The 27,811-nt window shown below is 40.8% G+C and overlaps 1 protein-coding gene across 3 annotated transcripts; it reads right to left on the bottom strand.

The window, feature by feature from the left end:
• Positions 1-103: 103 nt before the first annotated feature.
• On the bottom strand, positions 104-27,733 carry srrm3 (serine/arginine repetitive matrix 3). 3 transcript variants are annotated; one of them, XM_037269110.1, is made up of 14 exons: positions 27,524-27,733; positions 17,255-17,562; positions 14,392-14,487; positions 12,879-12,974; positions 12,520-12,600; positions 12,244-12,312; positions 11,296-11,331; positions 10,952-11,002; positions 10,620-10,727; positions 10,247-10,409; positions 4,608-4,873; positions 3,879-4,118; positions 3,681-3,812; positions 104-2,047 (listed from the first exon to the last, which is right to left on the bottom strand). In XM_037269110.1, exons 2-14 carry the CDS (start codon positions 17,548-17,550, stop codon positions 1,807-1,809), a joined length of 1,875 nt encoding a protein of 624 aa, XP_037125005.1. In that variant the 5' UTR covers positions 17,551-17,562; positions 27,524-27,733; the 3' UTR covers positions 104-1,806. The 3 variants fall into 3 exon arrangements, with proteins under 3 accessions (XP_037125005.1, XP_037125006.1, XP_037125007.1); XM_037269111.1 differs by having other exon boundaries at positions 4,608-4,870; XM_037269112.1 differs by having other exon boundaries at positions 10,256-10,409.
• Between the last annotated feature and the right edge of the window lie 78 nt (positions 27,734-27,811).

Below are 27,811 nucleotides of genomic sequence, written 5' to 3'. Positions count from 1 at the left end.
AGCAGTGCAATGGAATCCAGCAGGAAGGCCCTCCCCAAATGACAGCTGACCGCTACTAACCCTCCCTCCCTCCTTATCTGCTGAAAGGAGACAACAAACAGGATTTGTGTCGCCCACTTGTTTCAATTTATTGTCAGGAATATGAAGTTGTACACTACAAAGAAGGCGTCAATGGATGAAAAGGGGCAGTGTTATATTTGGAATAAATTAAGGACGGGCTTTTTTTTTTTATTCGGGGTTTTACACGGAATGGGAACAAAGTGTTGATGACATAAGACATGAAAAAGTGGGAGGAAGACTTTGCGGTGGAGCCTGACTTCTGTAAATGACTCGATTTACTTCTGTAAATGAACATGGACCAGGTAGGACAGATCCTGACTAAGACTCTGCTCAACTTGGCTTTTATGCTTTATAGGCAAAAGTATTGGGACACTTTGCCAAGGATGACAAATGATGAAAATGTGGAGTACGTTTCAACTTCTCAGGTGCTGAACAGCTTTTAAAATGGAGTTGAGGTCTGGACTTTGCACCAAAGCATGAAAATTCTATTTTTTGTGAGGATGTAACTGTCCAAATGGGTAAAATGTGCGATACAATGGAATGTAGACTTTGGAAGGAGACTGTTAGTCATGTATTGAACCACTCCATGAAATAATGAGGGGGGTTCAATTGAACAATCTTTAACATAGAAGAGTGCATCTTCAGCCAGACGGCTTATGTGGAAGTCTTCCACCTAAGCAACATGGATGCATACAGTCCATTTTCACAACAGCCGAAGTGTGATTCGACCAGCTTTGCGGCTAAAAACAGGTTCGATAACTTCAAATAATAAATAGTCCAATAAATAAATAAATACATAAATAAATCAATGTCAATAAATAAATAAATACATTAAATAGTCATCTCACAAAACATGTGCATGGAAAGTTTTGCAGTAGGTTTTTCCTGTACAGTGCCAGGCCAGCCTCATTGGTACTTACATGGAAAGCGACATCTTGAAATACATTTTGTCTAACTTGCTTGCGGCTGGCTGGCATACCATAATAGTAGTATCCTAAAAGATTCATTAGGGCCACATCCCATCCCATGACAAAAGGCTTCCCGATTGGCCATGCTATAGTGTGTCACCTGGATTCTTGCAACTTAATGGAGTATACAGTGCATAGTTTACAAAGCCAGAAGAAATCTATACAGACAAACATAAAATGTAACTTTTAAGCATAAAAAAAGTTATTTTGTCCTCTTTTGTTCTTTCATTGATCTTGCCGCTCATTTTAGGGGGGGGGGGGGGGGGCTAAATGGTGGCTTTTTCATATCATGTGTTGGATACTCGGCACTTATTTTTAATGTATACATACAGTATCTATATATATATGAAAGTACCTATTTATTTTTGGTTATTTTTTTTTAAAAGAAGTGAAAGAACATGCTGAAAATAGCAAGATTTGTTCAAGGGCTCTAGCAAATCTAAGTTTGATGTATGAACTGATTTGGGGGAAATATTTAAACACCACAGCAATGGATTTGAAATTTAAAAGAAAGGGATAGAACTATTAAATGTGTGGTTATTTTGAACAGATTTTCATTATGGTGGGTGTGTCGCAGGCAATTACAAATATACTGTCTATAATTGGGAAAAGCTAAATGCATTTGTTTTTGAAGCTTCTTAAATTTAGTGCTCAATTTCAATGTTTTTATTTCAATTTTTTAGTCCTTGGCCAAATACTTGGAAATGATTCGATCACATTATAGAAGGGTAAAATGGAATTGGACTCTGGACATGACCCCCCCCCCCCAAGGTTACCCTCAGAAGCCTGGACTGTCGTAGCTGCTGTGGCTGGAATAACTGCGAGATCGACTGCGACTCCAACTGCGACTGCGACTCCAGCTGCGACTACGGCTTCGACTCCTGCTCCTGCTTCGACTCCTGCTGCGACTCGGACTGTAGCTGCTGTAGCTGCGACTGCGGCTGGAGCGCGAAGGGCTGCTGTCGTAGCTGGACGTCGAGGGGCTCGGCCGGTAGTACGGGATGGGACGTTTCCGAGCACTGGGGAGGAGGGCGAGCGGAAAGCGCATGTCAAAAATCATCATCAAATCAAAACCATTTATTGTTAATATTTGCTCAAGCAAAATCATTGTTAGATGGTTGTGACCAGGTCGGGAGCTAAAAGAGAGCAGCAATGTGGGTTAAAACAAGCTCACACTCAGAAGAGAAAAGCTCGTTAGTTAACTCGTTAATAGCGAAGTGTTTCTGTCACCCAAAAGAACACCAGTAGTCAATAATAGCGTGGTTAGTCTTATTTGCTTCAGATGATTAAAGTGACACCCTAGTGTGATTTTATTTTGCCTTTTGTGACATGATAGTGGTTGGATTAAGAAGGCCCAGCCACCAAATCCACAACCCGCCACTTGGTTAGTAGAACGCTATCAAGGTATTGCTGCTATAAAGCACTTGCAAATCAATTTGTCAAATCCGTCATGGCAACGCACAAGAAAGAGCGAGAAAGAACCTTGATAGCATTTCTGATTGATATTAGTGAGTGGGCAGAGTTGCTGTGAATTTCACAAAGAATGTGGAGGAGGAGGAGGAGAGAGAGAAAAAAAAAACCCAGGAGGGAGCCAGGTTTACTCTGGAGGTGTTTTACTGCTCAGTCAAGCTTCAGGAGTCAGACTAGCAGGGTCCTACTGCACGGCAACAGTTACCACGGCAACTGGCCAGCAGCATCTCGTTGTTTTGGCATCGGAACCTTTAAGGGCTGGAGTGAAAAACGACAGCATATTTGACTCTTTTTTTTTTTTTTTTTTTACATTCATTGATATTTGTCCACTTACACCAAGGGCTGGCACAGCTAGCTTATAATAATAATAATAATAATAACAAAGTGCATTTAAACTCGCATACAGCAAGGGCTGAGTTTGACTCCATAATAAAAATACTTACAGTTCGTTGGCCTCATTTATTTGAAATAAAACAAAGTGTATGTTTAGTTTGTGTAATATCTTTTCTCGATCAAGTTTCTGCAAAACTAAATTGTTTTACAGTTGAAAAAGCAAGAAAAGCACATATTTTCAAATTTAGAATTGCTCCACTGGCCGTTTCATATGTAAGCAAATATATTTGAAGGTTAATTCCCCTGCTGTTATTTTTATTTAATGGAGATTAAACATAAGACAAAAAGTCAGGGGGGAAATTTCAGGATGAACCTAAAATACACTATAACCTTTACTTGAACTTAATTTGACCAAACCTGCTGCTCGCTACTTTATGTTTGTGTTACGCTGTTCTCCAACAAGCAGCTGAATAGAAAATATTTCACAACACAATCCCTTTTTTGTGAGTTGTGTCAGCTCCCACTAACAACAGAGTTGTCGTACATGAAGTCTGAGGAGAAGTTTAAAATAAATGTAAACCATTTTTGCAGCTTGTGAACCCATCCATAAAATCCATAAATGTTGGTCATCTTTTTAGCTGTAAACATCAGCACAATGGATGTGAAATAAAACCGACAAGATGCGCTTTGACAGAAGCCTTTCCACTTTGATTTCGTTTGCATTCAAATCAGGTCGACTGTCCCATTACTTTTGGCACCTTACAAACAGATAACGCAATAAAACCCAAGAGGCTTCAGTTGAAGCACATCTTATCGATTGTCAAGGCACATCCAGAAGATTTGCGTTACCTGGTAATCCTGCGAGCCTCCATGAAACTGGGGGAATCTCTCCTCCGTTTGCGAATGGGCGAGTAACTGCGAGAACGGCGGCGGGCCCGGCTGTCGGCGTCGCTGTCGCAGCGGTTGGGGCTGTCCCTCTCTCTACGCGACACGTGGAGCCCGGTCAGCGTGACAAGAAAAACCAAACGAGGAGAGAGGTGTGCTCACCTGGAGGTGTTCTGTCTGTTGTGAGGAGATTTGATCTTGCTGACGCCTCGGTCCCTGTGCGCAAGCGACGAATGTCCGCTGCTCCAAGAGCTGCTGCGATGTCTCTGTTTGCTCCGCGACACTTCTTTCTTTCTGCTGGACGTGCGAGAGCGGCGGCCCGGCGAGGCCGACGGGCTGCGGTTGTGCGCTTGACCTCGACCGGAGCGATGGTGACGCTTGGAGGAATGACTGCTTTTCGTCCTGAGGAAGGAAAGCACACAGTTTTGTGTAGGTAGAGCAGGACCTCCGTTTCATGGACCACGGAAGCAAAGCGTGGCGGATAATATCGGGCAGAAAATAGTGTCTAGTCCATTCCAAACGCCGTACCTTTAGTTCCAGAATGGGCCGCAGTTCTCCACAACCCCAGAAAAAGATCTCCGTGTAGGCAAATGGATGGACAAATCTTTACATTTAAATCACTTTCATGATGTCTATGATATATAATTATGCAAACAGGTGATAGGTTATATTTTCTGCATAGATTTTAATTCTAATGCGTCACTATTTATTTATTTATTTTTAATCCAGATCTTGGAATTTATGAATTTAGTTTTCAAGGTAGTCATCTGAAAATAAAGTCAAGCAAGCATCTGAAAACACTGAGCTCAACGACAATGTGCACTCATGAATATGCAAAGACCATTGTGTGTATGTGGAAGGGCAGATTGATGCTTCAAACTTGCTTCTTACTTTCTCTGATGGCCGCCGCTCCTCCCTCCTCTGTGAGTGTGGTTATGGTGCGAACGTGCCGAGTCGCTGCTGTGAGCAGGAGAGTGGCAGCTCTTATTGCGTCCTCGCTGAGCGGCTCTCCTGGTGCTCAAGCTGTCCTCGCTTCCACCTTCACCTGTGGTGCACATCTGCACCGATTTGCTCCTGCTGGAGGCGCTATGGAGCTTCTGCTCTTTGGGTAAAGTGGACTGGATGCTCGCCGAGCCGGTGGCCGCTATCCGGAGCTTCTGGAAAGAAATGATGAGAAAATAAAAATAAAAAAAGGGGGAGAAAAAAAAGGACAAAGGAGCATTAGAATAATTATGCATTTTCAGTTTACTGCGTGCTACGGTGTACCAAAAGAAGGTAACATCAGAAAGAAAAAGATCTAAAGTTTTGTCCGTATGGCTTATTGATAGATAGATTGATAGATAGATAGATAAATAGATAGATAGATAGTCCTCTATGGTGCAGCGCATGCAATACTTGGCATGCAAAACCATAATGAGTTGAAGAAATCATAACCGCAAAAACAAACTAAACAAAACTAGGAGAAGGAGGAGAGGAAGAAATACCAAAAAGGTGAACCCAAAAAAAAGAGAGAAAGTAAAGAACTACAGATAGTGTAGAGAGAGAGAGAGAGAGAAAAAAAAACAACGAGGACTTGTTTATATTTTAAAGTCATGATGTCAAAGAAATGAAAGTAAACAGAAAGAGAAGACAACTGGACGGAACATCACAGAAATGGAGGGAACAAAATAAAGATCACAATTATTCAATCAGTCGAATCAGAAACAAAAATCATCTGCTACTCAATTTTCTCTTTCTGGATTTTTTTTTTTCCCCCTGAGGACAAGTGCTGACATGTGAACAGCGACCCATTTTTTTTTTTTTTTTTTTTAAATGGTTATTCTCGTTTAACTCCCTTCTGGTTAGCATCCACTTACCAATAAAGTGGTATTCCCTCCTTTAGTAGGTAAGGTATGAAGAAAAGGGAAAAGTGGGGCAACATAAGTGCATCATTAGATTCACAAAATGCAAGAGAAAAAGACACAAAAGCCTTCCCTGACATGGTGTGTGTCTGTTAGTGTGTGTGCGTGTGTGTGTGCATGGACATCAATGGAAAAGAAGTCAAAGCAAAGAGGAAAACCATGACGGCCTCCCTCACACGTGGAGTCTTTCCTCATCCGGGAACGGCACGGCACTTTTGACCGTTTACCCCAATTTGCTCATTCACTCGGACAACTTTTGAATTCCGTGTGTGTGTGTGAAATTTGGTGTCTCCAGGGAGCTTCTGCGATACAACCAGTAAAAACTGTTTTGTTATACAAACATTTACCGTCTGAACACGTTGATTTTCGGTTATTGGAAATATATCGGCCTCTTTAAACAACAAATGCGATGAGCTCATCTTTTAAGTCTTGGATTATTCACGGAGAGATCATTTAAATGACTTGAATGTACGCCCTTTTCCAGGACCACCTGGATCTTAAAACCCAAAGTAAAATCTCAAGACCAAAGACAAAAATGAAATGATTATCAATATATTGACACTATTGGGCATATGTGAGATCCAACACAAGAGCGCTATTAAACATACAAAGGAAACAAAAATGTTTGAAAAATTTCATATCTAAATATTTTTTCTGTTGGCAATAAAAACATCTGTCAACAAGACACATTTGCAGCTACTACATACATGGTGTCTTACGTTTACGACTGAGTTTCATTCCTAGATTTGGATGTAAGTAGAGCGTGCTAACTTAATAATATTGTTACAATTGCATAAAAAACACTCTGCATCCATAAAAACAATAAAAAAAGAGCAAGTCGTGTGTCGTGTGATGACACATTCTTATACGGCTACTCACACTACTCCATCGCGTGCTGTTTGTAAACAAAGAAAACAAAAAATGTCACAATTTCACATTAGCAATTTCACAATTAGGGTCCTATCAGAGACAATGGAAAGCATAGAACAGCCGTAAGCATGTAGCTCGAAATATCACATCTATCTTTTCATGTTTATGAAGCCAGCTTTCTCTCATGTATGCTATTTTTAGTTTATTATACAATTTTATTTTTGGTCAATGGAATCCAATTGGAGCAATGGAGAAAAAGAGTGAGGTCAGTTTGAATAAACTTTAAAATATTAGCTTTAAAACATTTGTACTTTTAAAAAAAGTACAAAATAATAATTTGCACTCTATTGGTTGTTTTTAAGGCCACAAAAAGTAGGTCACAGATAAACCCTGCCCTCATTACATTCAATTAAGATTCTACTTTATTAATTCTAAATATATAGAACCACAATAACAGCGAGTGCCCCAACCTGCAAGTTTTTCATCCATTTTTTTTGTCTTGCTTTGAATAAATGAATTTAACCGGAAAGTCAAAGTACCACTATTTTGACTAATTAGCAAAAGACAATCAAAAGAAAACCTCACATTTGTTGGATGCTTTTTTTTTTTTTTTTACAGCCCTTGTATTGGATCTCATTGGATTATTTCTGTGTGATCCCTCTGTTAAACAGATGCTCTGTCCTCCAGACAGAAAACAAATAAAATACTGTAATCTAAAAAATGGAGAAAGAGAAAATGGACCAGGGGGCGCGACCAAAATACCAGGCTTGACAATGAAATTGAGGCGCAGAAAGAAAAAGAAGAAAAAAAATCACACCTTTTAGTACATAATAAAACCTTCAAGAGTGAAATCATAATCGATGAAGTAAAAAAAGTTTTTGAAAGGCCACTCGTAAACAACAGAGAGAAAGAGAGAAACATTGACGTCACTCAGGCTAGGGTGCTTGTCACATTCTCATCTGCATTAAGATCACGTGCGTAGCGTAGGCAAAGCGTTACCTACCTTCCGTTTCAATCAGTGACACGGATGCAATATCAACAAAACAAGGAAACAAAGAAAAAAAAAACACAGGAGGGAATGTTCTCCGCAGCGATATGGGAAAAAGACAATGACCTCTTTTAGTATCAAAGCTACATTTTCCACCAGAGACTCACGACAACTCAACACCAGCCCCCCAAAAAACCCCAAAACATAATGATAAATAAAAATCCAGATGGAAAATTAGGATGATTCTGGAAACTACATGATTTGCTTTGTGTTTTTCGCTTGTACAAATGCAGCCATATTTGTATCCAAATAAGGGAGGGGATAGAAAGTAGTTCATCATTATTGTAGTGGAAGGGTGAAGGGAGGTAAGGTAAGGTGAGGTGAGGTGAGGTGAGGTAAGGTAAGGTAAGGTAAGGTGTGCATGCAGAGCTGGCAAATGCGAAAGATATGTGGGAAGGAAAAAAAAATGAGTCACATGGCACAGATGAGGAGGAGGAAAAGTGTCGCTGCTAATATGAGCTTGCGCAAGTCGGTACATTGTAAAGGGACCCCAGTCATATTTGGCCCTACATCTTCGACTACTGCGACGACGACTATTAATACGACCATCAGCTCCTATTTTTGATCATGTGTCTATTTTATTTTATTTTTAAATCAAAACATTAAATGGAATATTTTTGGAATCACTTCCTATCCACTACGAAGGAAATGATTCCAAACAAATTCAGCCTATGCTTTTAAACGTAGGTGACAGAGAAACACATTTAAAATGGCTTGGGTCCCTTTAAAATACAAAATCCAATATTAATAATAAAAGTGTGTGTTGACAAGTTGACCCGCATCATTTGTTTGTTTGGCACTGTCTCATTTTCATCCCTGGATGCTTTCCTTTTATCAGAGTTAAGCACAATCTGTATGCTCACAAAATTATTCATAGAGGAACAAAAAGGTATTCATTCCTTCAATGTTGCATTTCAATTATTTTTTTGATTCGGTGACATAAAAATGAAAATCATAAAGATTTATAGAATGTACGTACAACAGATTACAAGCAACTGTAATGAAGGGGGAAAAACTAAGATTGTTAATTTTATTTTTTCCCGATGTCAAATTTATTGATTAATTACCAATTTCCAGAAGCTTTATTTCCATATCGTTGGTCAAGTGCAGCCCCAACTGAGAAGCATCCAGCAATTTCTTGGAGTGAGATAGAGCCAAACATAGGTCAGGGGGCAAAAAAAAACTAAAACTGTCTACAAACAAACAGAACGGTTGCAAAACCACACAGCTGCAGTAATAAATTCATTTCATCCCGGAATGCTCGCACAACCTTTTGTTGGAGGTTAACAACACCGACGATGCTCGGAATATTGAAAGACTCTCCCAATGGCTCTTTACTACATCCCAAAAGTTGGCAAAGCTTCTTTGCCATTCTCCAGCCAGAAAAGATCAGCGAGAAACAGAGAAGATACTGACTGCCACCTAGAGGCAACATGCACACTGATATGGAAAGGAGCCTAATCAATAAAATCCTGCTGTGATGCCCCCCGGAGGGAGGAGAGGAGGATCAATGAGTGAGCAGAGCTTGTTTTTTGGACAGAAAGACAACTGGATTGACAAGAAGTAACGATTCCACGTACCCAGTTAACCTACTTGGTGCAGCTCCAAAGCATTTGAGTGCTTTTTATATAAAACAGGAGAGACATCGGGGCATTTATTAATTGTTCAATACCATTTCGATTGATTGAGGACTACGAAAAGAAAGAAGAATGAATGGCAGAAGCGGACAGAGATCAGATGAGGCCTCGGAAGACGCATGCAAGAATACGAAACACGAGGCAGCAGTGTGTCCAAAAAAAAAAAAAAAGCCGTCATCCTAGTTTAGTTTAATTAGTGTTTTCCAAAAAAAAAAAGCTACTTGTACTACAACTTAACAAAACTAAATTATGAGAGTATTAAGATAAATACCAGAAAAAACTATGGCTCGAACCACAATAACAGCAAATTCAAATTTCATCAATTTATATTATGAAATGAATTTTTTGCCCTCAGTCTCCATTTGAAGCAATTTAGTCCATCACAAAATAGGATGTATTTTCTTTCTACAATAAAAATTAGTGTCAAAGATAATATTTTTCATCCAAAATAATTTCTTTTCATATACTATTACACATATTTCTTGTTTTATTGATCCAGTTTTAAAACTCTGTAAATGTTGCTGTACATAACAAATATTGCCTTGATTTAGGAAAATAAATAAATAATTGAAATCACAATCGTCTTAGCGTAAAGCTCCACAGCGTGGCTATCATTTTCAGTTTTCCTTTCGACCTGAAAAGGTCTGCGGTGCCAGTCATACCTGCTACTCCCCCCCTCCCCTCCCCTTTTATTATCTTCATATCCCTCAGCAAGCGACCACATGTAGGGAACCACAAGCTGTTTTGGTGACAATTCCCGGCATCATGTTGTTTCTTAATGGCATGTGAGAAAAGTATGCTAATTCTCCGCTCAGAACATCGACGTGGAACACACACATCTGCACAAAGACCCGTCGTCTGTGCTGCCACCAAACAAGAACAATGAACAAGATGGAGAGGAGTCAAAAGAAAGCCAGCTACAAAGCGCCAGCTTTTTTCTACATATCACATACAAGGACAACCATGTGACCTTGGAATTACTGATGAAAAGAAGAAATCAAATTTCACGTTAGAAACTGTGGGCAGGTTAGGGTAGGGGAGGATTAAGTGAGAAGAATAGAGGAGATGACATACATCTTGCACCTTATCACCCTCTGTGTGGTTGAGTCTGCTGCTGCTGCTGCTTTTGTGGCAATTGTGAGCGCGCTGGGTGGGGTCGCCATTACGGCAAGCCGCGGGGCTGTCGGGGCCCGGAGATAGCGAAGCGCTCGCTGCCTTCTTTCCACCCTTCTTGTGTCTGGAAGAGCAAAGCCACAAAATGCATTTTAGGTGGACAGTACACATCGGAGGGACTGAGAAGAAATGCCAAGCATTTAATGGAGGTCAAGGAGTGGCATTTTGATTTCAATCCTCCACAGAGGATGGAAAATAAATGTGCTGCTGGTGAGACCGACCGCTGTGTTGGAAAAAAAAAATCATGCAGATGTGCGTGATTTGTGGAACGTACCTGCTGGGAGATTTGGAGGTGCTCCCGGTGGATGACAGAGACGCGCTGCGGCTGCTGTAGCAGCTGCCTTGGCGCTGTGCGCTCCTTCTGGGGGTCTCGGCGGGGGACCTACACCGACGGACGCAAACACACGTGCATAAATGGGAAGGAATTTGTATGGATGAGTCCGCCGCAGGGACACAAATGTAGAATGCATTGGACTCTATGTAAAGCGGGTCAGGCACAGCTGAATACTTTTAGATTGTGCCAAGTTGAAAAAAAAAAAAGCAAGTGGTGTAACGCTGAATCCGACCTACGATATTGAAAAATAGCAAAAGAACGTCGTGTCTCACCTCTTTTTCTGTTTATTCTTGTCTTTATGTTTGTCCTTTGGGCTGCCCGACCTGAAACAAAAGTGAGAGTCCGCTAAAGAACCAATGGAATAATTAACAGACTTCCTTTACGAACCTATCCCAAATTGCAATTACAAAACCAAATAAAATGTGCAAAATGTTGCGTAGACCATTGAAGATGTTTTAGAACACAAGTAATGAGAATTCATATTTCTGAGAAGATTTGGAATTTTGATCCTCATCAAGCTTTTAGATCATGATGGGGAAAAAAATGAAGCACCTCATGTTGATTTGTGATCAATGTTGTGATCATTTACAGTCTTCCCACCCCCACACACACATACCTGTACCTCCTCTTTTTGCTGGAGCCTGATGGCGACCTAGAAAAGTAAACATGGTTATTATTAGACAACTGAATTATTCATGCGTGTGCTCGAGGAAAGATAGTTTTAAATAGAAAATCTCATAATTCCATGTTGCAAAAAACTGACCTTCATTTAGCAGCAAATGACTTTCAAATATTTGGTCTCAATTGATGACCGGTATGAATTTTCTCACTGCCTGCCTCATTAGAGTTACAATGGAAATGGGTGAGTGTGGGAGTTGTTACTATTTTGCAGAGGAGAGCCACATCCCCCCCCCCCTCTGCTGATTGTGGCAGCACTAGAAAGGTGAAGGAGGCCTAATCAAAGTGTCACAGGCTGCTGATATGTGAATTATTGCAGCAACCACCAGGGAACGAGCGGATCTGAAGAAACTCATTGTCGTGGGATTGCACGATTGAGGGCAAGTGCATGGCCCCATTACACAAATCTCAACTGTTTTCCAAAAGCCTAACAAACAAGTCGTGCTATGAATTTTATGGCATCGTAATAATCCCGTATTGTTGTGTATGCCTCAGCTATGCATGAAAAATACAGTCGGAATCTTCGTAAGAGCTGCGTTTTGGCATTGGTGCAGTTGAAAAGGGGCATGTGCACCATTGTGGGCGTGAACACAAGTGACTATATTCACATTCACAATGGCTCCTTTCACAAATTTCCCTCCTGTCTTACCTTCTCTCATTTCTTCTTACTAATTTTCTGCACCTTCCTTCCTGTCTTGCCTCTTTTCTTTCCTTCCTTTCTTAGCAACTTTCTCTTGTCTTCTCTGCCAAGGCAAATGGAAGCAACATATGGTAAATGCACGAAAGGCCATTGTAGTGGCAATCGACTGCCCTTGGATAGCAAGTGAGATTTCAAATCCCTGAACATTAATAGCTGCCTTTCTGCATGCTTTATCAATACACACACCTGTCACGCTTGTGTTTCTTGCCGCTCTTTTTCTTCTTCTCCTTGCGGCTCGGTGATGAGCTGCCAAACCTAACAGCGGAAAGAAGAAAAGAAATGTTGGCCAGCTGTAAAAAATTGCTTCTGTCACTTTTAGTCAGATATCCAACCACTGTTCCAAAATCCATTGTTGTTCATCTATCTATGCCAGCGATGTATAGTGACATGCAGAACAATTAAACGCTTGGATGATCTACTTTATTAATGTCTCGATCAATGAGCCTACGCATTTCCACTCACCGACTTCTCCGACGTCCAGATTTCTTCTTCTTTCTTTTCTTTCGACGAGGGGATGGAGAGCTGCTTGATTTCCTCTTGACTCTGAAATCGAGAGACTTTTTGAAATATCTAACAAGGGTCAGATTCAGAACACTTCCTTTTAAATGCACTTGACATTTTTTTTGTGGTCATCACGTAACATATTTCAACACTAAGTGCCAATTAGAGGGAACAATTTAATATTTGATTTGAGGTCTCATTGATCGCTGATGGAGAACGAAGCTTCAATTAACGCTGCATAAGTACATCTTTATTTTTTGCTGAATTTAGTGAGGATATTTGGAATGCCGTTTTTGATCTCAACCAAAGTGTGTATCGACCTGTTGTCACTCTGATAGTCATCGGCATAGTAGTCTCCCTCTTCATCACCAGCCAATTCGCCGTCATCCTCAGGGTAGTAATGCGTGTGGTTGATCCTGAAACATGGCAGCACATGCTTAGAATAGAAAGAAAAAAAATCTGCTACGTTTTTTTTACTTTTATGTATTCTGGGATTTGCACCAGGAAGGAAGAATAAAAATAAGTAAATACAAAAGGTGTCTGTGGGGAAATTACACTACCCAAGTACTACGTTTACTTTATTGCAGTAGATACGGTCCAGCTTGACTTTTTTTTTTTCTCCCCAATTGCGCATTAGATCTGACCTTGCTGGCACCACAGGCGCTAAATAAAAGGTAGGAGAGGGGAAAAAAAATATTCCTCTGATTGTTTGCCTCATGCAATTCAATGTTATTGACCTAACCTTCCACCCTGTGGCACTGTGACCAAAAATATATACGTATATGACCGACTGTTGAGGTTATTTAAATTCGAGTTGATCTGTTGTCCTCCATTTGGGGAACTGATTAAAGAAAGGGTGGAGGGACGGAGGGAAAACACAAAAAGAAGCTATTAAAGTAAAGGAGGGTGAAACCAAATACACGCGGGGACCCACCATCAAGGCAATTTATTTTTGGATTTCATTAAGTGCATGAGCAGACCAATGAGGTTCGCATATTGGGTAGCAAGAAAAACAGCTTTCGGGAATATCTTGACTTTTGTGACAATTGGGTTATTAACTAGGAGTATTTTGTGCCATTTTTCCAAATATACTGTAGAATTAAGAGAAGCAGCCACGGTCCCTCACGGAAGACCATGATTGAAATATATCAAATTTCTCATATTGTGTTCCAACTGAAAAAAATGTCATCAAAATGAACACCCAGGGTCCTTTTTTGGGTTCTAATACAATCGGCTGCCCTCATTCGGCAAGGCAATTATATTTATATTGTGGATATGGGCAAAGTGATTGATGGACTAGCACCTCCATGTTTGCTCCGAGCCATTTCCTTGCTAGTGTAGACATGTATTAAGCCACAGCTGAGGGGTTTCCACTGTCAATAGTTCCTGTGTAAAATATGGAAGTTAAAAAAAAAAAACGCCAAAGGTATGGAGGCTCAAACACACTGAGGTTGACCTTATGGTGTCGGGCAGCGAGCTCATTGCAAGCCGTTCGCTGACATTTGATTTACAGGGCACAAAACAAAGCTTTCATCTGGTTTATTTTTTATTTCAAGTAATAAAAGCAGTCACCTATTTGGATACTATTATGGAAGCCTCAAGTGAGTGTGAATTACCCTCTCCTCAATTTTCCACACCAATGCGTTGGTGGAGAAGTAAAGTTGCACTTAATCAAGTCCTGAAACAGCAACATTAACTCAGAAGGGAGGAAAGCTAAAAAAAAAAAAAAAATGCTTTCTCATTTGGACCACAGCTCTGTCGTGTTATTTGTGTTGGAGTCATTTTTTTGCTCGGTACTGCTAAGTAGGCTGAGTAGGCAAAAAAATAACTTACACTGGTTGTGATCCATCTCTGGTGATGACCCCCTCTTTGTCCATCAGCATTTGTCGGAATGTGCTGACTTTCTGTCGAATCTCCTCCTCGGTGTACCTGAGCGGGTACGGGAAGACAACAAGAAGTCAGTGCTGAAAACATCTGGAGAAGGTTAATCGATCTGTGCAAATGCAAGCAGTAGTCAATGGTCATCATATTTTCAATGTATTGCAAGAATAATTTCATCCTGCTCATATTCTGCCCTTATAGCTGCAGTAATGAGCAGCTCTAATGAGCTCCAAGAAAGATTTATCCTAAAAATGTGGCCAGATATTACACAATGACTTCGAGGGGGCAGAGTAATGGCTGATGGCTATCAGCTTTATGAAGCATGAACTCCTCTGTAGCTCTTTTACATGAGAAAAAAGAAAACAAAGCGGGAAAGGGCTTGAGTGCGTCAAGCCATCTTTTTTGTTGACCTTCGCGTTTCATTTGTTAAGTGTACACGACATTGCTTTGATAGAATTCCGTATTAATTTAGTACTGTGCATTTACATGATTTTAATTGTGGAGGATTTTGGATTTACAATCTGGCTGCAGGGATTTGCAAATAAGCGGGACTGATTCTGTCTGTGGGTTTTGCTTGTTCCACTTTTATTAAAGGTATTAAGAAAGGTTTTAAAATGTCATTTCTGGGTGGTTTCAATAATCCGTCATTTCCAAACATGATCACACAAATATTCAACAATGCACACAATATGACTCCTGTGGAGATGAAGAAAGATGGGATCAGTTTTGGGACGCAAATAACATTACGAGTTTATTCAGTATTTTCCGGACTATAAGGCGCACCGGACTGTAAGGCGCACCTTCAATGAATGGCCCATTTTAAAACTTTGTCCTTATATAAGGCGCACCGGACTATAAGGCGCACCATTAATGCATCATGTCAGATTTTTAATCCAAATCAAATCATTCTCCATTTTATCTTTTTTATTTCAACTTCAGACGCAACAAATTACTTTATAATCACAAAGTAATGATCCATAGTCTTTTTGATTCATGATTCAGAGTCTTCAGCAGGCCACTTATGATTGATTTCATGACACAATGCTTCGGGCCAGTTTAAATTTAGGAATTTGGTCCATACATAAGGCGCACCGGACTATAAGGCGCACTGTCGGCTTTTGAGAAAATTCTAGGTTTTTAGGTGCGCCTTATAGTCCGGAAAATACGGTACATGGCATCGATCTTGTAAAACCAGTATTGTTTTATTCAAATGATTATGTTAGCAAAAAGAGTCGTGCTTATAAAGACCTGCAAAAACAAGTCAGGCACTTCGACCCGCTGTGACAACCCAACTGCGGCAGGACGAGCTCGTATAAAATAACCAGTGGTTCATTTTACGCTAGAAAATGGGTGTTTACTTTCCAGAGATTTAAAAAGAAGCATTTCTGCTTACAGTCGCTGTCGCCATCAGCATATTGACAGTGTGGAGAAGGAGATTAGTACGAGTGTGATGGAGCGTTGCAATAGCTAGAAGACGGCCCAGCGGCTTTGACAGCACCATCAAGTCTTGCTCTTGGCCAATCTCTCAACCGAGCGACTGTCATCTCAGCACAATGGAAACACGCACTTTATATTCATGGCTTCCACAACCAGCACATGACACATTACCATGCGTCTTGACATATTACAATCGCCCTTGCATGCTTGCTGCTTGTACTTTATATATGTTTATACAAATGAGCATGTTTAAAGAATTGTGATTGCAGTCATTTGACATCTCTGAGCAATTGTACATTCCATCGCAATTTACAAACAGGAAGAAGAAATGCAACCAAGACTGTATGCCATTATCCCTCCATTAAGTGTGCGTGTGTTATCTGTGTGTTTGTCACTGGAAAACATGGCTTCCATAAGTCGAGCTCAGGGACTGTTGCGCATCCATTAAATAGTGCGACCATCAATTCTGCCGCAGTGTAGTAAGTGAGATTGAGAGGCAGTGGGAAGAAAGACAGGAGCACAATATGAACACCCCCACGTTTCTATTTCAGGGTGGACCAATTTAAACAAGCAACAGAGTGCTACTGTGAAATGCTTTAACTCTCAAACGGAGAGTTATTTTTTCTGCTTTGAATTTGGCACTTGGAGCAAGTTTTCCACAATCTTGTATTACCGTATTTTCCGCACTATAAGGCGCACCTAAAAACCTCCAAAAACCTCAAAAGTGCGCCTTATAATCCGGTGCGCCTTATATATGGACCAATGTGGATTCGTGGATGAAGACTAATTTATTAAAGTAAGCTATTTTGTGTGTTGTGTGATATTAACGTTTGAGCAACGTTGAGTTATTGATATATTGTTATTGTTTTCACTATTTCGAGTGTTACTATATTGTGATTGCATTAACGTTTGAGCAACGTTGAGTTATTTATTCGATGCGCCTTATAATCCGGTGCGCCTTATATATGAACAAAATTTTAAAATGGGCCATTCATTGAAGGCGCGCCTTATAATCCGGTGCGCCTTTTAGTGCGGGAAATACGGTAAATAATTGGTGGCTCCACCAAAGAAAAAAAGTTTGAGGTTAAACATTAACCTGCTAGTTAAGAAACAGCAATTATTTTGCATGGCTTCTTGCGCCGAATGTTTTCTATAATTGTAAGTCTACAAGCAAAATGAATTGAAGGCATGTGTGACTCAGTGACAATGACTCCGACATGCCAATTAGGCTCCAACCATCCTTTTAATTGTGTCTCAAATTTGCCACGTCTCTACTTCTCCATCCCATAATCCTGTACTCGCTCTCTGTTAGAAGAGCACATGAGAATAATTTGGGAGGAGGTGGTTTGAAGACAGCTAACAATTGTGTGAGACTTACCCTTGTTCTTCCATCATCTCTTGGAGCTCCATACATTTAAGTTCTACCCTCCTTTTCCTGTCATGGTCCAATATCTCCCTCCGTGGCTTTTTCACCAAGACTGGCTGTGATTTAGGCTCTTCTTCTTCTTCTTCACCTGGCTGTGCTTCTTCACTTTTTGCTTGTAGGGCTGTAGTCGGCGTTGCGCCCGTCGCTTCCGTGGTTGCCCCCATCTCTGGTCGTGCCGCTGGGACCAGTGGCTTGCTCACCCCGTTTGTACCATCCTTGGGAGATGGCACCCTTGCTGCATCATACATGATGACTGTCGTCTGAGGGAACACAAGAGGACAGAGATTGTTGACTCAGCCAAATGATTTATTTATGAAGATACACGTTGTTGAGTTCTGAAGGATTCTTTCCTAAAGACTTTTATGATAATACAGAAACGTAGAGCAAAGCAGCCATCTGCCAAGGCTAAGATATTTGTCAAATGCAAAATGAATGGCTACAATCCAAAAGCTCCACAATCTTCTCTGATCAAAATATACTCTTAGACAGGCAAAACAAATTTCAATGTGATCTGCAAAGCTATTACAGAGATAGAAGCTTATATAAGTGCATACTGAACAGATTTTTTTCATGTAACATTTTGTTTGCGACTAAATATAGAGCAGATCTCGAAAGAATTGGTTGTATAATAATAACCTTGGCAGAGGTATTTTATGAAGGACACATGAATTGCAAATGGCCCCACAAAAAAAAAAAAAAAGTTCAACGCCAAACAAGAGCCCAGAAGCGGATCGTTTGTCATTTGATGTCATGTCACGACAAGCTGCGGGATTTGCGTTCCAATTGAGCAACACATCAACGACTGGATGGAGGCGACGTGATGATGTCGACCGGCGTGACTCACGACAGCGCTAAAAATAATCGTCAGTGTCTAAAGTTGAGTCGAGTCAGCAGTTATGCCGGAAACAATTTCAGAAAAAAAAACAATTATTAAGATAAGGTTTATTTTCAAAGTTGGCTTTCTCACTGCATTGGCGGCATTGACAAAATAATTATTGCGATTTTTGGCTCAACTTCTACTTCTGAAAATGTCCACATAAATAAGCGCTTATTCTCCCACACTCCAGTTTAAACTTGACAGAGGTTATTTTCCAACTCGGTTGCTCATTAGATTAAAAAGTTTTTCTGTTTTTTTTCCGGGAACACAAATTCATCTGTTCTAAGTGGCACAAAGACATTTTGATCAAGATGAATTGTCCTATTAAGCCCAGAGTGGAAGATGGTGATTGGAGAAAGGCCTTCCAGTACTCCGGAGTCCCACAACATGGCTTCATTTTTCATTGGGGAGCCACAAATGAGAAGTCGAGGCACTTCATCACTGTCGTAGAGCGTTGGAGCCCAGACCGGAAGACACCAGACATTATTATCTCGACTAGTTTATGTTGCGTCTGCATGACTGGTTTGCTAGCCATGCTGAGTGCCATGCTGAATGCAGTTGAGTCAGGAGACAGAAGAGCAGGATAGATGACACCAGAAATTAGGACTTGATATTCCGTGACAATGTTTTCTCATGTGAATGTGATCATCACAAATATTTTTTTCTCGCAGAAATGAGAAGTGTGCTTGCGTGAGCTGAAAGTGCAGTGCTGCATTCATGGAGGCTTCAACGTTTTTATTTTTTTTATATCCTGTTTAGTCACTGTGAGCGCCTCCTGCTGTGTCATCCGACTTTGGATATAAAGTAGAATAAAATACTGAAAAGAGAAAACACATGAAAAAAGTCTCTTCCTACATGGAGTGAGAGACAATGGTCGGATTTGTGTGTTGCAATGCAAATGCTGGATGGACAAAATGCTTCTGCTCAATTATAAAGTGAAACATATATATATAATGGACAGGCTGCGAGCGAGGAAAAACTCATTTGCATCTGCTAATGAGTTAGAAGAGAAGGGACTGATGGACATGATGCGAATATATGGTCAGGACATTTCCATGGCATTAGTATTAGACCGTACATAATTTCTTTTCGTAAACATGACTGAAAAGCCCACTTATGGTCATCCATTACAAAGTCAGATTTATTATTTTATTTTATTTTATTTTATTTTATTTAGTCCGATTTTTTCGTAAAGGAAACAATCATGTTGCAATCAAGACATTTTTTACACAATATACAACGGTATAAATAGCCATATCCATTGCTCTGTATTTTTATTTTATTATATCATTTTGAATCATACACAGCAGGGCAGTGTCAGCATGGAGGATACATATGCACGGCCATCTGTCTATCAAGTCTTAACAAACTAAAATATATCTGTTGCTTTGTTTGTACAAAACAGAAGAAAAACAAATTATAATTCGAATGGGGTCCCACCAATTCGACATTATTGTTACAACAGAACGAAAGCGCTTTTATTATAGCCTTGTTTAAGTGCACTCTATTTTTGATTGCCACTCTGACAGGACAAAAAGCAGACATGACTTGAAGCATTTTCTTCCATTAAGGCCAAGTCTTAAAGCTTCAACCGGACTCTCCGCATCGTCCTTTTGTCAGAGCGCGAGTGCTTACTCGCCCTGGGCTTCTGTGATTGAATTACAGTGTTTGAACGATGGCCATCGCTGCTGGGCGGAAGGAATTGTGTTTTGACCTTGACAGAGAGTGGCAAAAAAAAAAAAAAAAACGCCATTTTAAGTTAAGAATGGCTATAGCAAGAGACTGTTGTTTATTAGTAATGTAGGTTAGGGTTAAATGAAATGGATGAAACGAAAATGCACTATATAACCCTAACAGATATGAATTTGATATGATCTGAAATCTGAATGTCCAACAGCTCAATGTGGGTGTATATTTCCAGAAGGCTGCCATTATTGTCACAGAATAAGTGGAAATAGTAGAATGGAATCTCTCTGCTTGCAGGCGAGAGAAAGTCAAGAGCAGCAAGGAAAAGGAGGCCAATGTCAGCTGACTGCAGCACTAAGAGGACGCTGTCCTCTTTTGGCCCCACTTATGCTGGCACAGCATCGGAGAGAGCAGCCAGATCAGCTGACAGATTTAAAGGGACGGACAGACGGACGCATGTTAGTTCACGGTAGGTGGGATCACAATCCCTACCTTTAGAATTTCCAGCAGGAAGCGCCAATGCACAATTTTAGGCAAAATGAAACTCATTCGGGGGCGAGATGATGATTTACGAGTTCACTTGTGTTTTAATTATGGGAAGTCCCTTCGTCACTTTGCTTCAGGCAAATGACTCAAATGATGTGGTTAAATTTCCACGAGTGACTCATTTTCATTGAGTCAAAAAAAAAATCCCAACAAAGTCTTTCCTGTGGCATTTGACAAACGACCACGTTTAGATTTATAAGTTGCAACATTAAAACATGCCAAGCTCACAGATACGACTGCCGGCTCTAATGAGAGCCTCCAAAAATCCGATTCATTAGATTTCAACTCGAACTGCAAAATCTGCAACATCATACTCTATCCGTCCGTATATTTGTTTTGGTTAATTTACATTCAAGAAAAAAGATTACACTTGCAAATATTTGATGAAGCTATAAAACAGAAATACTCCTTAAGGGATTTTTGTTGTTGACAAAATGAAAGTGTTCAGGGGTTTTGGGAGGAAAGCAGAAAAACAATTGCCCAGCTTCATCAGTTGGAGCACTCAGTCATATTAACATCCCAATTCATCATTGGTTGTCTTTCTAAACGTTATTTTAACAAAATGGCAAAAGTCCCGTTTGGATAGAATACGGAACAATCCACACACGATGCCGGTGGAAAGCTACTTAAGTGGATGAAGGTGGAACAAGCCAGCTGGAAGACACAACGGCGGGCGCCCGGCCGGCGTTCCACATAGCAGGATGAAGAGTGAGCCCAGATAAGACTGAAACATGGAGAATGGAAGCATTGTCCAAATTGGAGCTCTCTACCATGCTGAACTTGCAATTGCACTTAATTAAGAGTGAACGCTGAGCCAGTCAAAGACAACAATAAGCTCATTAAGATTTAGACGCTATGATTCATTTGGCAGCACCAATGGATTCATTCCTTTAAGAGCCATCTGTGTTTTTACTACAAAGTGTGTCAAAGCTTGATTTCAAGAGGGCCTGATGTTTTCATCACTTCAGCTTTGTCCCATGTGTTTGTGTGTCAGTCTACAATTTGTCCCCCTGCACTTTTCTTGGCCTGATATATTGAAATGGAGCAAATCTTGAAATGGCTCACTCTACCCAAATAAGGAAAAGCGCTGAAGAAAATCAATAGGAGAAAGTGAATATTTAATTTCATCCAACACTTGTTCTGCTCAGTTGAGTTAGAATGTCAGACTATTGCCTCAACATGTCTCCAAGGTAACCTCCGCTTTTAAATTGAATTGAGTGCAGCGGGTCTCTTAAAAATTAACTATATAGTCTGAAGGGAAAAGAGACAATGTCCTCCAATAAAATTCGGTCCTGCACTGTGAAGATTTTTTTTTTTTTTTTTTGCTCTTGTGTTTCTGAACAATTAGAAACAAATAGAGCTCTAATACTTGATATTGTAGAAAGCTGGTATGACATTATATATTGGATGTCCTTGAATATGCCCTCTCTCTCTTTTTCTCTCTCCATGACAACAACAATGCAGCAATCCCAGACAGTTATGAGAAGGCTTCTGTCAACCGCCCTTCAAATCCTGCTTCCCTCGGTGCATCATTAGCGTATTCAATGCGGTGTTATATCGACAACATAGAGAGAGCTGCAATTGAGTTTGCTGACAGCCCAGAAACGCGGCTGCACCCAAGGAGAAAGATTACACCAAGGTTATGTCATTTTTTTTTTCCCATTTTGTCCTCCAATTGAGACTAGATGATGTTGAAACAGGAAGATTGTCAGCAGGCGAGCTAGGAACGCCTACCAAAAGAAAAACCAATCGACTGATGCCACGTGGGCTTGGATCAATTGTCCTCTCAGCTCTGCCATGACCTTAACACATCCATGGATTCTGATCCAGATAGGTGGGGTGGGGGTAGGGGCTGCATAGTTAATGTATTTCCTGGAAAAAAAAAAAAGATTTGAGTGCTGAAGGTGAGATGGGTGCTCACTTCTCCCTTATTTGCTATGTTGCTCCTGTTCCTGTTCTGTTCCATCTGATCCTGTGTCGAAGGCCATGTGTGAAAAAGAGCTATAATGTAAAATAAATAATAAATAAATAATAAATAATAAATAATTCATTATGGGCATTGCACCTCTCTCTGGGAGTTCAGTTTTGTCCTCTGGCCATCTGTCAAGGAAGAACTACATGCTCTTGGGATTTAAAGCTGCTGCCGCAGTAACAACAGACCGGCGCCGCGCTGCCTCCAGAGACGACGCAGGCACAAATATAAGAAAGCGCTTTGCCTCTGGAAGGCCGCGTGTTTATTTTTAGGGGTTTGGATGTGACGGACTAAAGCAACATTTCGGAGCTAATCAGTGTTCAAATGTGTTTACAAGCCAGGGGAGAGAGTCGATAGAGAGAGAGAGAGATCTTCAAAAAGCTGAAGCTTCTCTAATCTGCGAGCGAGGCGAAGGATTAAGACATCTTTCAGAGAAGGCATCCTGCTATAATCCTAGCCACTGTGCAAATAAAGTTGCTTTCCAAAAGAAGGCTAAGGAAGTTGTGGTGGATCAGATCAGAGAAGATAATGCCACATCGCTTCACATTACAATGACAAATCAATATTGGAGTCTGTAAAATAGATTCGGAGACAAATTCCAAGATATCCTATTTGTTCAAAAATTTAAAAATACATGAAAATATTTTGTTGAGCTTTCTAAGACTGGCCGTGAACCAATCACGCATCTCTCAACCTTGCTGCCTTCTCAATTTTCAATTCCAACAGTATTCGGTGATGATACCAGCAAGAGGTGTCACCATGATTGTTTTTGTTCCAGTAGATTTCAATTTCATTTATCCCATCAGTGACCTAAGCTGATTCGATATTTCACCCGAATAACAAGAGCCCCATTCAATCGTCTGGCGAAGCAGACAAAAGTCTTTTGATCCATTCAGATCATTAAAATTTTCATTTTCTATACTGTCAACGTTCGCAGGGAGCTGAAAGTCAGTGATCTTTTTCCTTTTAAGTAATTTTCACCCCAAAGAATTAAATTTGAAAGCTGTTGTGACAGATGATGTGACATACACAGGAACTATGAACTAGAAGATATCTCCACAGAGAGAAATCTGACAGATGGTAGACCAGCTATTTGCAATCAAATCATCCACAGCACGTCCCTGAAAGTCAACTAACAATGTCAGCTCGCCCCGTATGCTGCTTTGATTGAGGCGAGTTGGTCCTCCAGGGAGCGCATCTGACCGTAGAGGCGGTAGCTGCCTGAAAATTGGCTGCCAAGGGTGAAAGTAGACCCGAGCAAAGGTCAGGTGAGTTGCGGCTACTCCAGTGGGCTCACGCCTCAAAGGTCACACAACGCCTTTGGCCAGAAACAAGACGGAAATGTCACCAAGAGCAAATAAACTCTGGATTGAGAAAGCTACTACAGTGTTAAAAAAAAAAAAGTATGCATTTTAGAAAGGACAACTGTCGTCTCTTTCTGTAGGACAATGCGTGAATCTCAAATTACATAAATTGTGCCTTATTCTGTCACAAACAGTTCTTTCTATTAATGGATAAACCCTAACATTAATTAAATTGTAATATTAGAAGATGATAAAAATGGATCACATAATAACTACCATAATCCCATCCCCCTAATCTACCAGTGCCCGTCTTTGGCCTTCTTCAGATTGTGTATTAATCCTCTGGGAAGTGTGTCCATGCTGGCTTGCCGTAAGTAATATCCTCTGGCCAGGCAAGCAGGCAGGCAGGCAGGCAGCGTACCTAACTATGCAGCGCCCTTTCCCTCCCCCCATCACCATCTGTTTCCTGCACAGCATTCTGGCATACGTCCCTGCAGAGCCAGTAACTTCAGCTTTATCGTTTTTTGTTTTTTTTAAAACATTTGTAATCATTGCATCCCATAACGGCTGATAGCGGGTATAAAGAAAGCAATACAGCATATTTTGAAATAATTAAGCCAATAAGATTTTTTTTCTACATCTTGTATTCATATATGTATATATGGATAAGAAAAATGGACATAGGGAAATCAAATTCAACCATTTCACCTATTTGAGCTTTCCACGACTTGACTTACAACTTGCTCGAACTGAGAAATGACTTGACCTGCTTGAAATTTGATGACTCGCTTGACAGTAATTTTCTGGAAACTTGAAGGTTAGGACTTGAGACTCACTCAACACACTTTTTAGCTTTGCACCCTCAAAGAGATAGATAGATACTTCCCTTTTTTTTTTTTCGTCTGATGGAAAAAAGCACAGGGCATGAAATTTCCCTTGACAACAGAATCCTTCAAACACGACATAGCTACAGCATCTGCGGAGGCTAAAGGATGAAGAGCAGAACACAGATGTGAAAAGGCAGATGAGCTGAAGGGAAAAACAATTCTGTCACAAAAATGCTGTTTTGTCTATATCCTCATTTTCTTCCAATTGAACATTTTACAGGAAAAAAAAAACGTTCAAATATCTTTGTCTGTTTGAATGTATTGACACACATTAAAGGATGCTACGTGAAATTGCTCAACAGAAAACAACCCTTCTTACCTTTCCTCACTTTGTATAATAAACTGCAAAGCAAGCATAAGTTCATTGTTCTTAGTCCAAGAGGAGACCGAGACTCCCGTGGGGGATGCCAGCTCAAGTCCTCCCTCTCGGTCCAGTCAGGCTGCGTCTGCCTGATCAAGCTTCTAAATAATTCACAAGCCACTATCCATGTCTATTACCTGCTAACCCTCCCTCTGAAGTGTAGGGTTGCCATAGATACAGGCTACCGTGCAGTTTGAGTCACGCTCGAGTGACCCATGCTTCAAATATTTCCAAAAATATTAGGAAGTTGTTATCTACCAGAGGCATGTCTGAGTGGAGGCTGGTTGCTCCCATTTAATAAAAAATGGCTGACAAATCGACATAAACATGTTTGGTCAATATACTATGTATAATGTATTTGTTTTGTTCTGCAAAGGAAAGGTCAACGCTTTGCAGCATTTTTTTTTTTTTTTGCTCACAGCATCACTTTTCAGCCTGTCCTATTTTCTGTCTCGTGGATGAATAAATGGAATTGTATCCCACAGCGCTACTCAGCTCTGATGACATTTTGTCATCGGCTGCTTTCACTCGACGGGAAAGTGTCACTCATTAAGTCAGACGGCACAGATCGTCCGGAGCAATTACACTCTTGCTGGACTCTTGTAACCGCTATTCAGCGTGGCGTGTTAATTAGGGATTTGCTCATTTCAATGTTTTCAATCAAAGACAAAAGAGACATACATTGACCAATAGACTACTGAGACTTTTCCTTGATTGAGTGAATTGTTTATCAAGCTTGGGAGTGAAATGAGATATTCATGACACTAGATAAACATAAGCAGTATATCGAATATAATTCAGGGGAGCATAAAGGTAAAAAGAATGCCAACCAGTAAAGATGTGTCCACATAATAATTATAAATAGGAAAATAAAGATGTGCTGACCATAAACAACTTAAATATTAATACTCAGTTTCTGTTATACATATTTAGTATCTGAGTGTCTGTTCTATTTTTGGACATTTAGTCTGAAGAAAAAAAAAAAGTCTAAGTTCCCATTTACCAGCCTACACTCAGATACAGTGCAAAGCAAAACGGTCTGAAGTAAGATAACATCAACATCAAAAACACGCTGTGGCAGCAGAGAAAGCGCCTGTCGTTTGGGTGACGACTTCAGAAAATATGGGAACGTCTGAACACGGAAAGATTGCCTTGCTATTTTGTCAGCCTATGAGACAAGCTTGCAAGAAGAACAGTGTTGGATTTTGCTTGCGAATAGGTCGGCAGCAACGAGACAGAACAATGAAAGCACATAGCTCGTCGGTGTGTGAAATTTGGTTTTCTCCAGATACAAGAATCCTATTTTGATGTCATCAGGAAAGGTAATAAACACCTTAAATACAACCTTTACACTCACACAGCACTAAAAATATTGTCCTTCATCCTCTCCCACATACCGACGATCCTTTCAAACAAAATCTAAAGAACCTGCCACCTGATGTGAAGGCATAAAGCCCCGAGGCACTCCGTTGTAGATTTAAGTCGAGGCTGAGCTGACGAATGTTCCCCACACATCTCCATCTATTTGTATTAGCAGAGGGCTCTCCTGCTGCTCCTCCAATACCAGCCGCTTAAATGTTCCCTATGACCTCCCTTTCCTGAGAGAAGGGAAGTAGGACAGGAGGAGGAGGAGCAGTTTGAGGCTGCCAGAATGATGCTTGAATGCAGGAGAACAACTGGAGACACTACAGAAGTACTCGGGGGAGGTTTGCATTGCTGCTAATCTCAGGTTAATCTAAAACAGGGGTGTCAAACTCTTTTTTTTCACGGGCCGCATTGTAGTCATAGCTTCTTTCGGAGGGCCATTATGACATGAAATGTATGAGCACCTCATATTATATACAGTAAAAGCTACAAAACAAACTGACAAATAACTCAATTTCAAATCAGATGAGTAAAAACTGGTCAAATATTTTTAAAAAAAGATATTAAAAGTGAAGACAATTTGTAATTCTAGCAATGACACACGAATTTGATGCACAATTTGTCTTCGCGGGCCACATAAAATGATGTGGCGGGCCGTATCTGGCCCCCGGGCCTTGAGTTTGACACCTGTGATCTAAAATATTACTCAATTAAATTAAAGTACGAGCCCCATAAAGCTGTGATATTTTGACGTAACCCTATTCAAAAAATTATATTCCAGCTATTATTATTATTACAACACAAGTATCTGCACTATTTTGAGAGCAGAGTGGGAGTGCGTTTTCCACATTTGTAGAGCTTTGCAACCGCAAATCATTTAACTCGGCTAAAAAGAAAGATGTGACATGTTGTCCCGTAGCTGGAGGCGGAGGGGGAGGCAGACGGGGGACGAAAGGGGAGGGGGCTGGCGTGTTGACAATGAAGCGGCAGCTGGCCGCGGGGAGGCTGCGAAACATGGACGAGCGATAGAACCGCACCATCTGCACAACGAGGGGAGGTTGTGGCAACAATAACGCGTTTCCATGTCGCCTTTTGTCAAATAAAACTAATTGCTCAACAGAAAGAAGCTAATGCCTCCTTCGGCAACACTCGATCATTATCCTTCCTCCGGTGATGCCACAATACACTTGATCCAATTTAAGCTTCTTCGGAAAAACTCTTACCTTTCCTCCAGTCTTCGGCTACGGAGTCGCAGGCGTCCCCAGCCGCAATCGACGTGCGTTCGGCAATCTTGTAAACCGGGTCCTGATGTTGAGCCGTGGCTTGATCCTCTTCGTTCTTCCTTTGCGGCATTAGCGCGTCCCCGCTGCCTGTGCTCGGCTTGTGGTGCTGAAGTGGACAGCTCACCGTGGAGCTGAGGGCAAGGCAAAAGAAGGGGAATTGAACGTTTTCACCGGATAGTCAAGACAGCGCCCTCTGTCGAAGGGGAGGTTCAGTGGAACGGGAATACG

This window comes from Syngnathus acus, chromosome 14 (genome assembly GCF_901709675.1).
Source record: "Syngnathus acus chromosome 14, fSynAcu1.2, whole genome shotgun sequence".
Lineage (NCBI taxonomy): Eukaryota > Metazoa > Chordata > Actinopteri > Syngnathiformes > Syngnathidae > Syngnathus > Syngnathus acus.
Note: the sequence above shows the minus strand (reverse complement) of the source record. Positions and strands in the feature narration are given on the sequence as shown.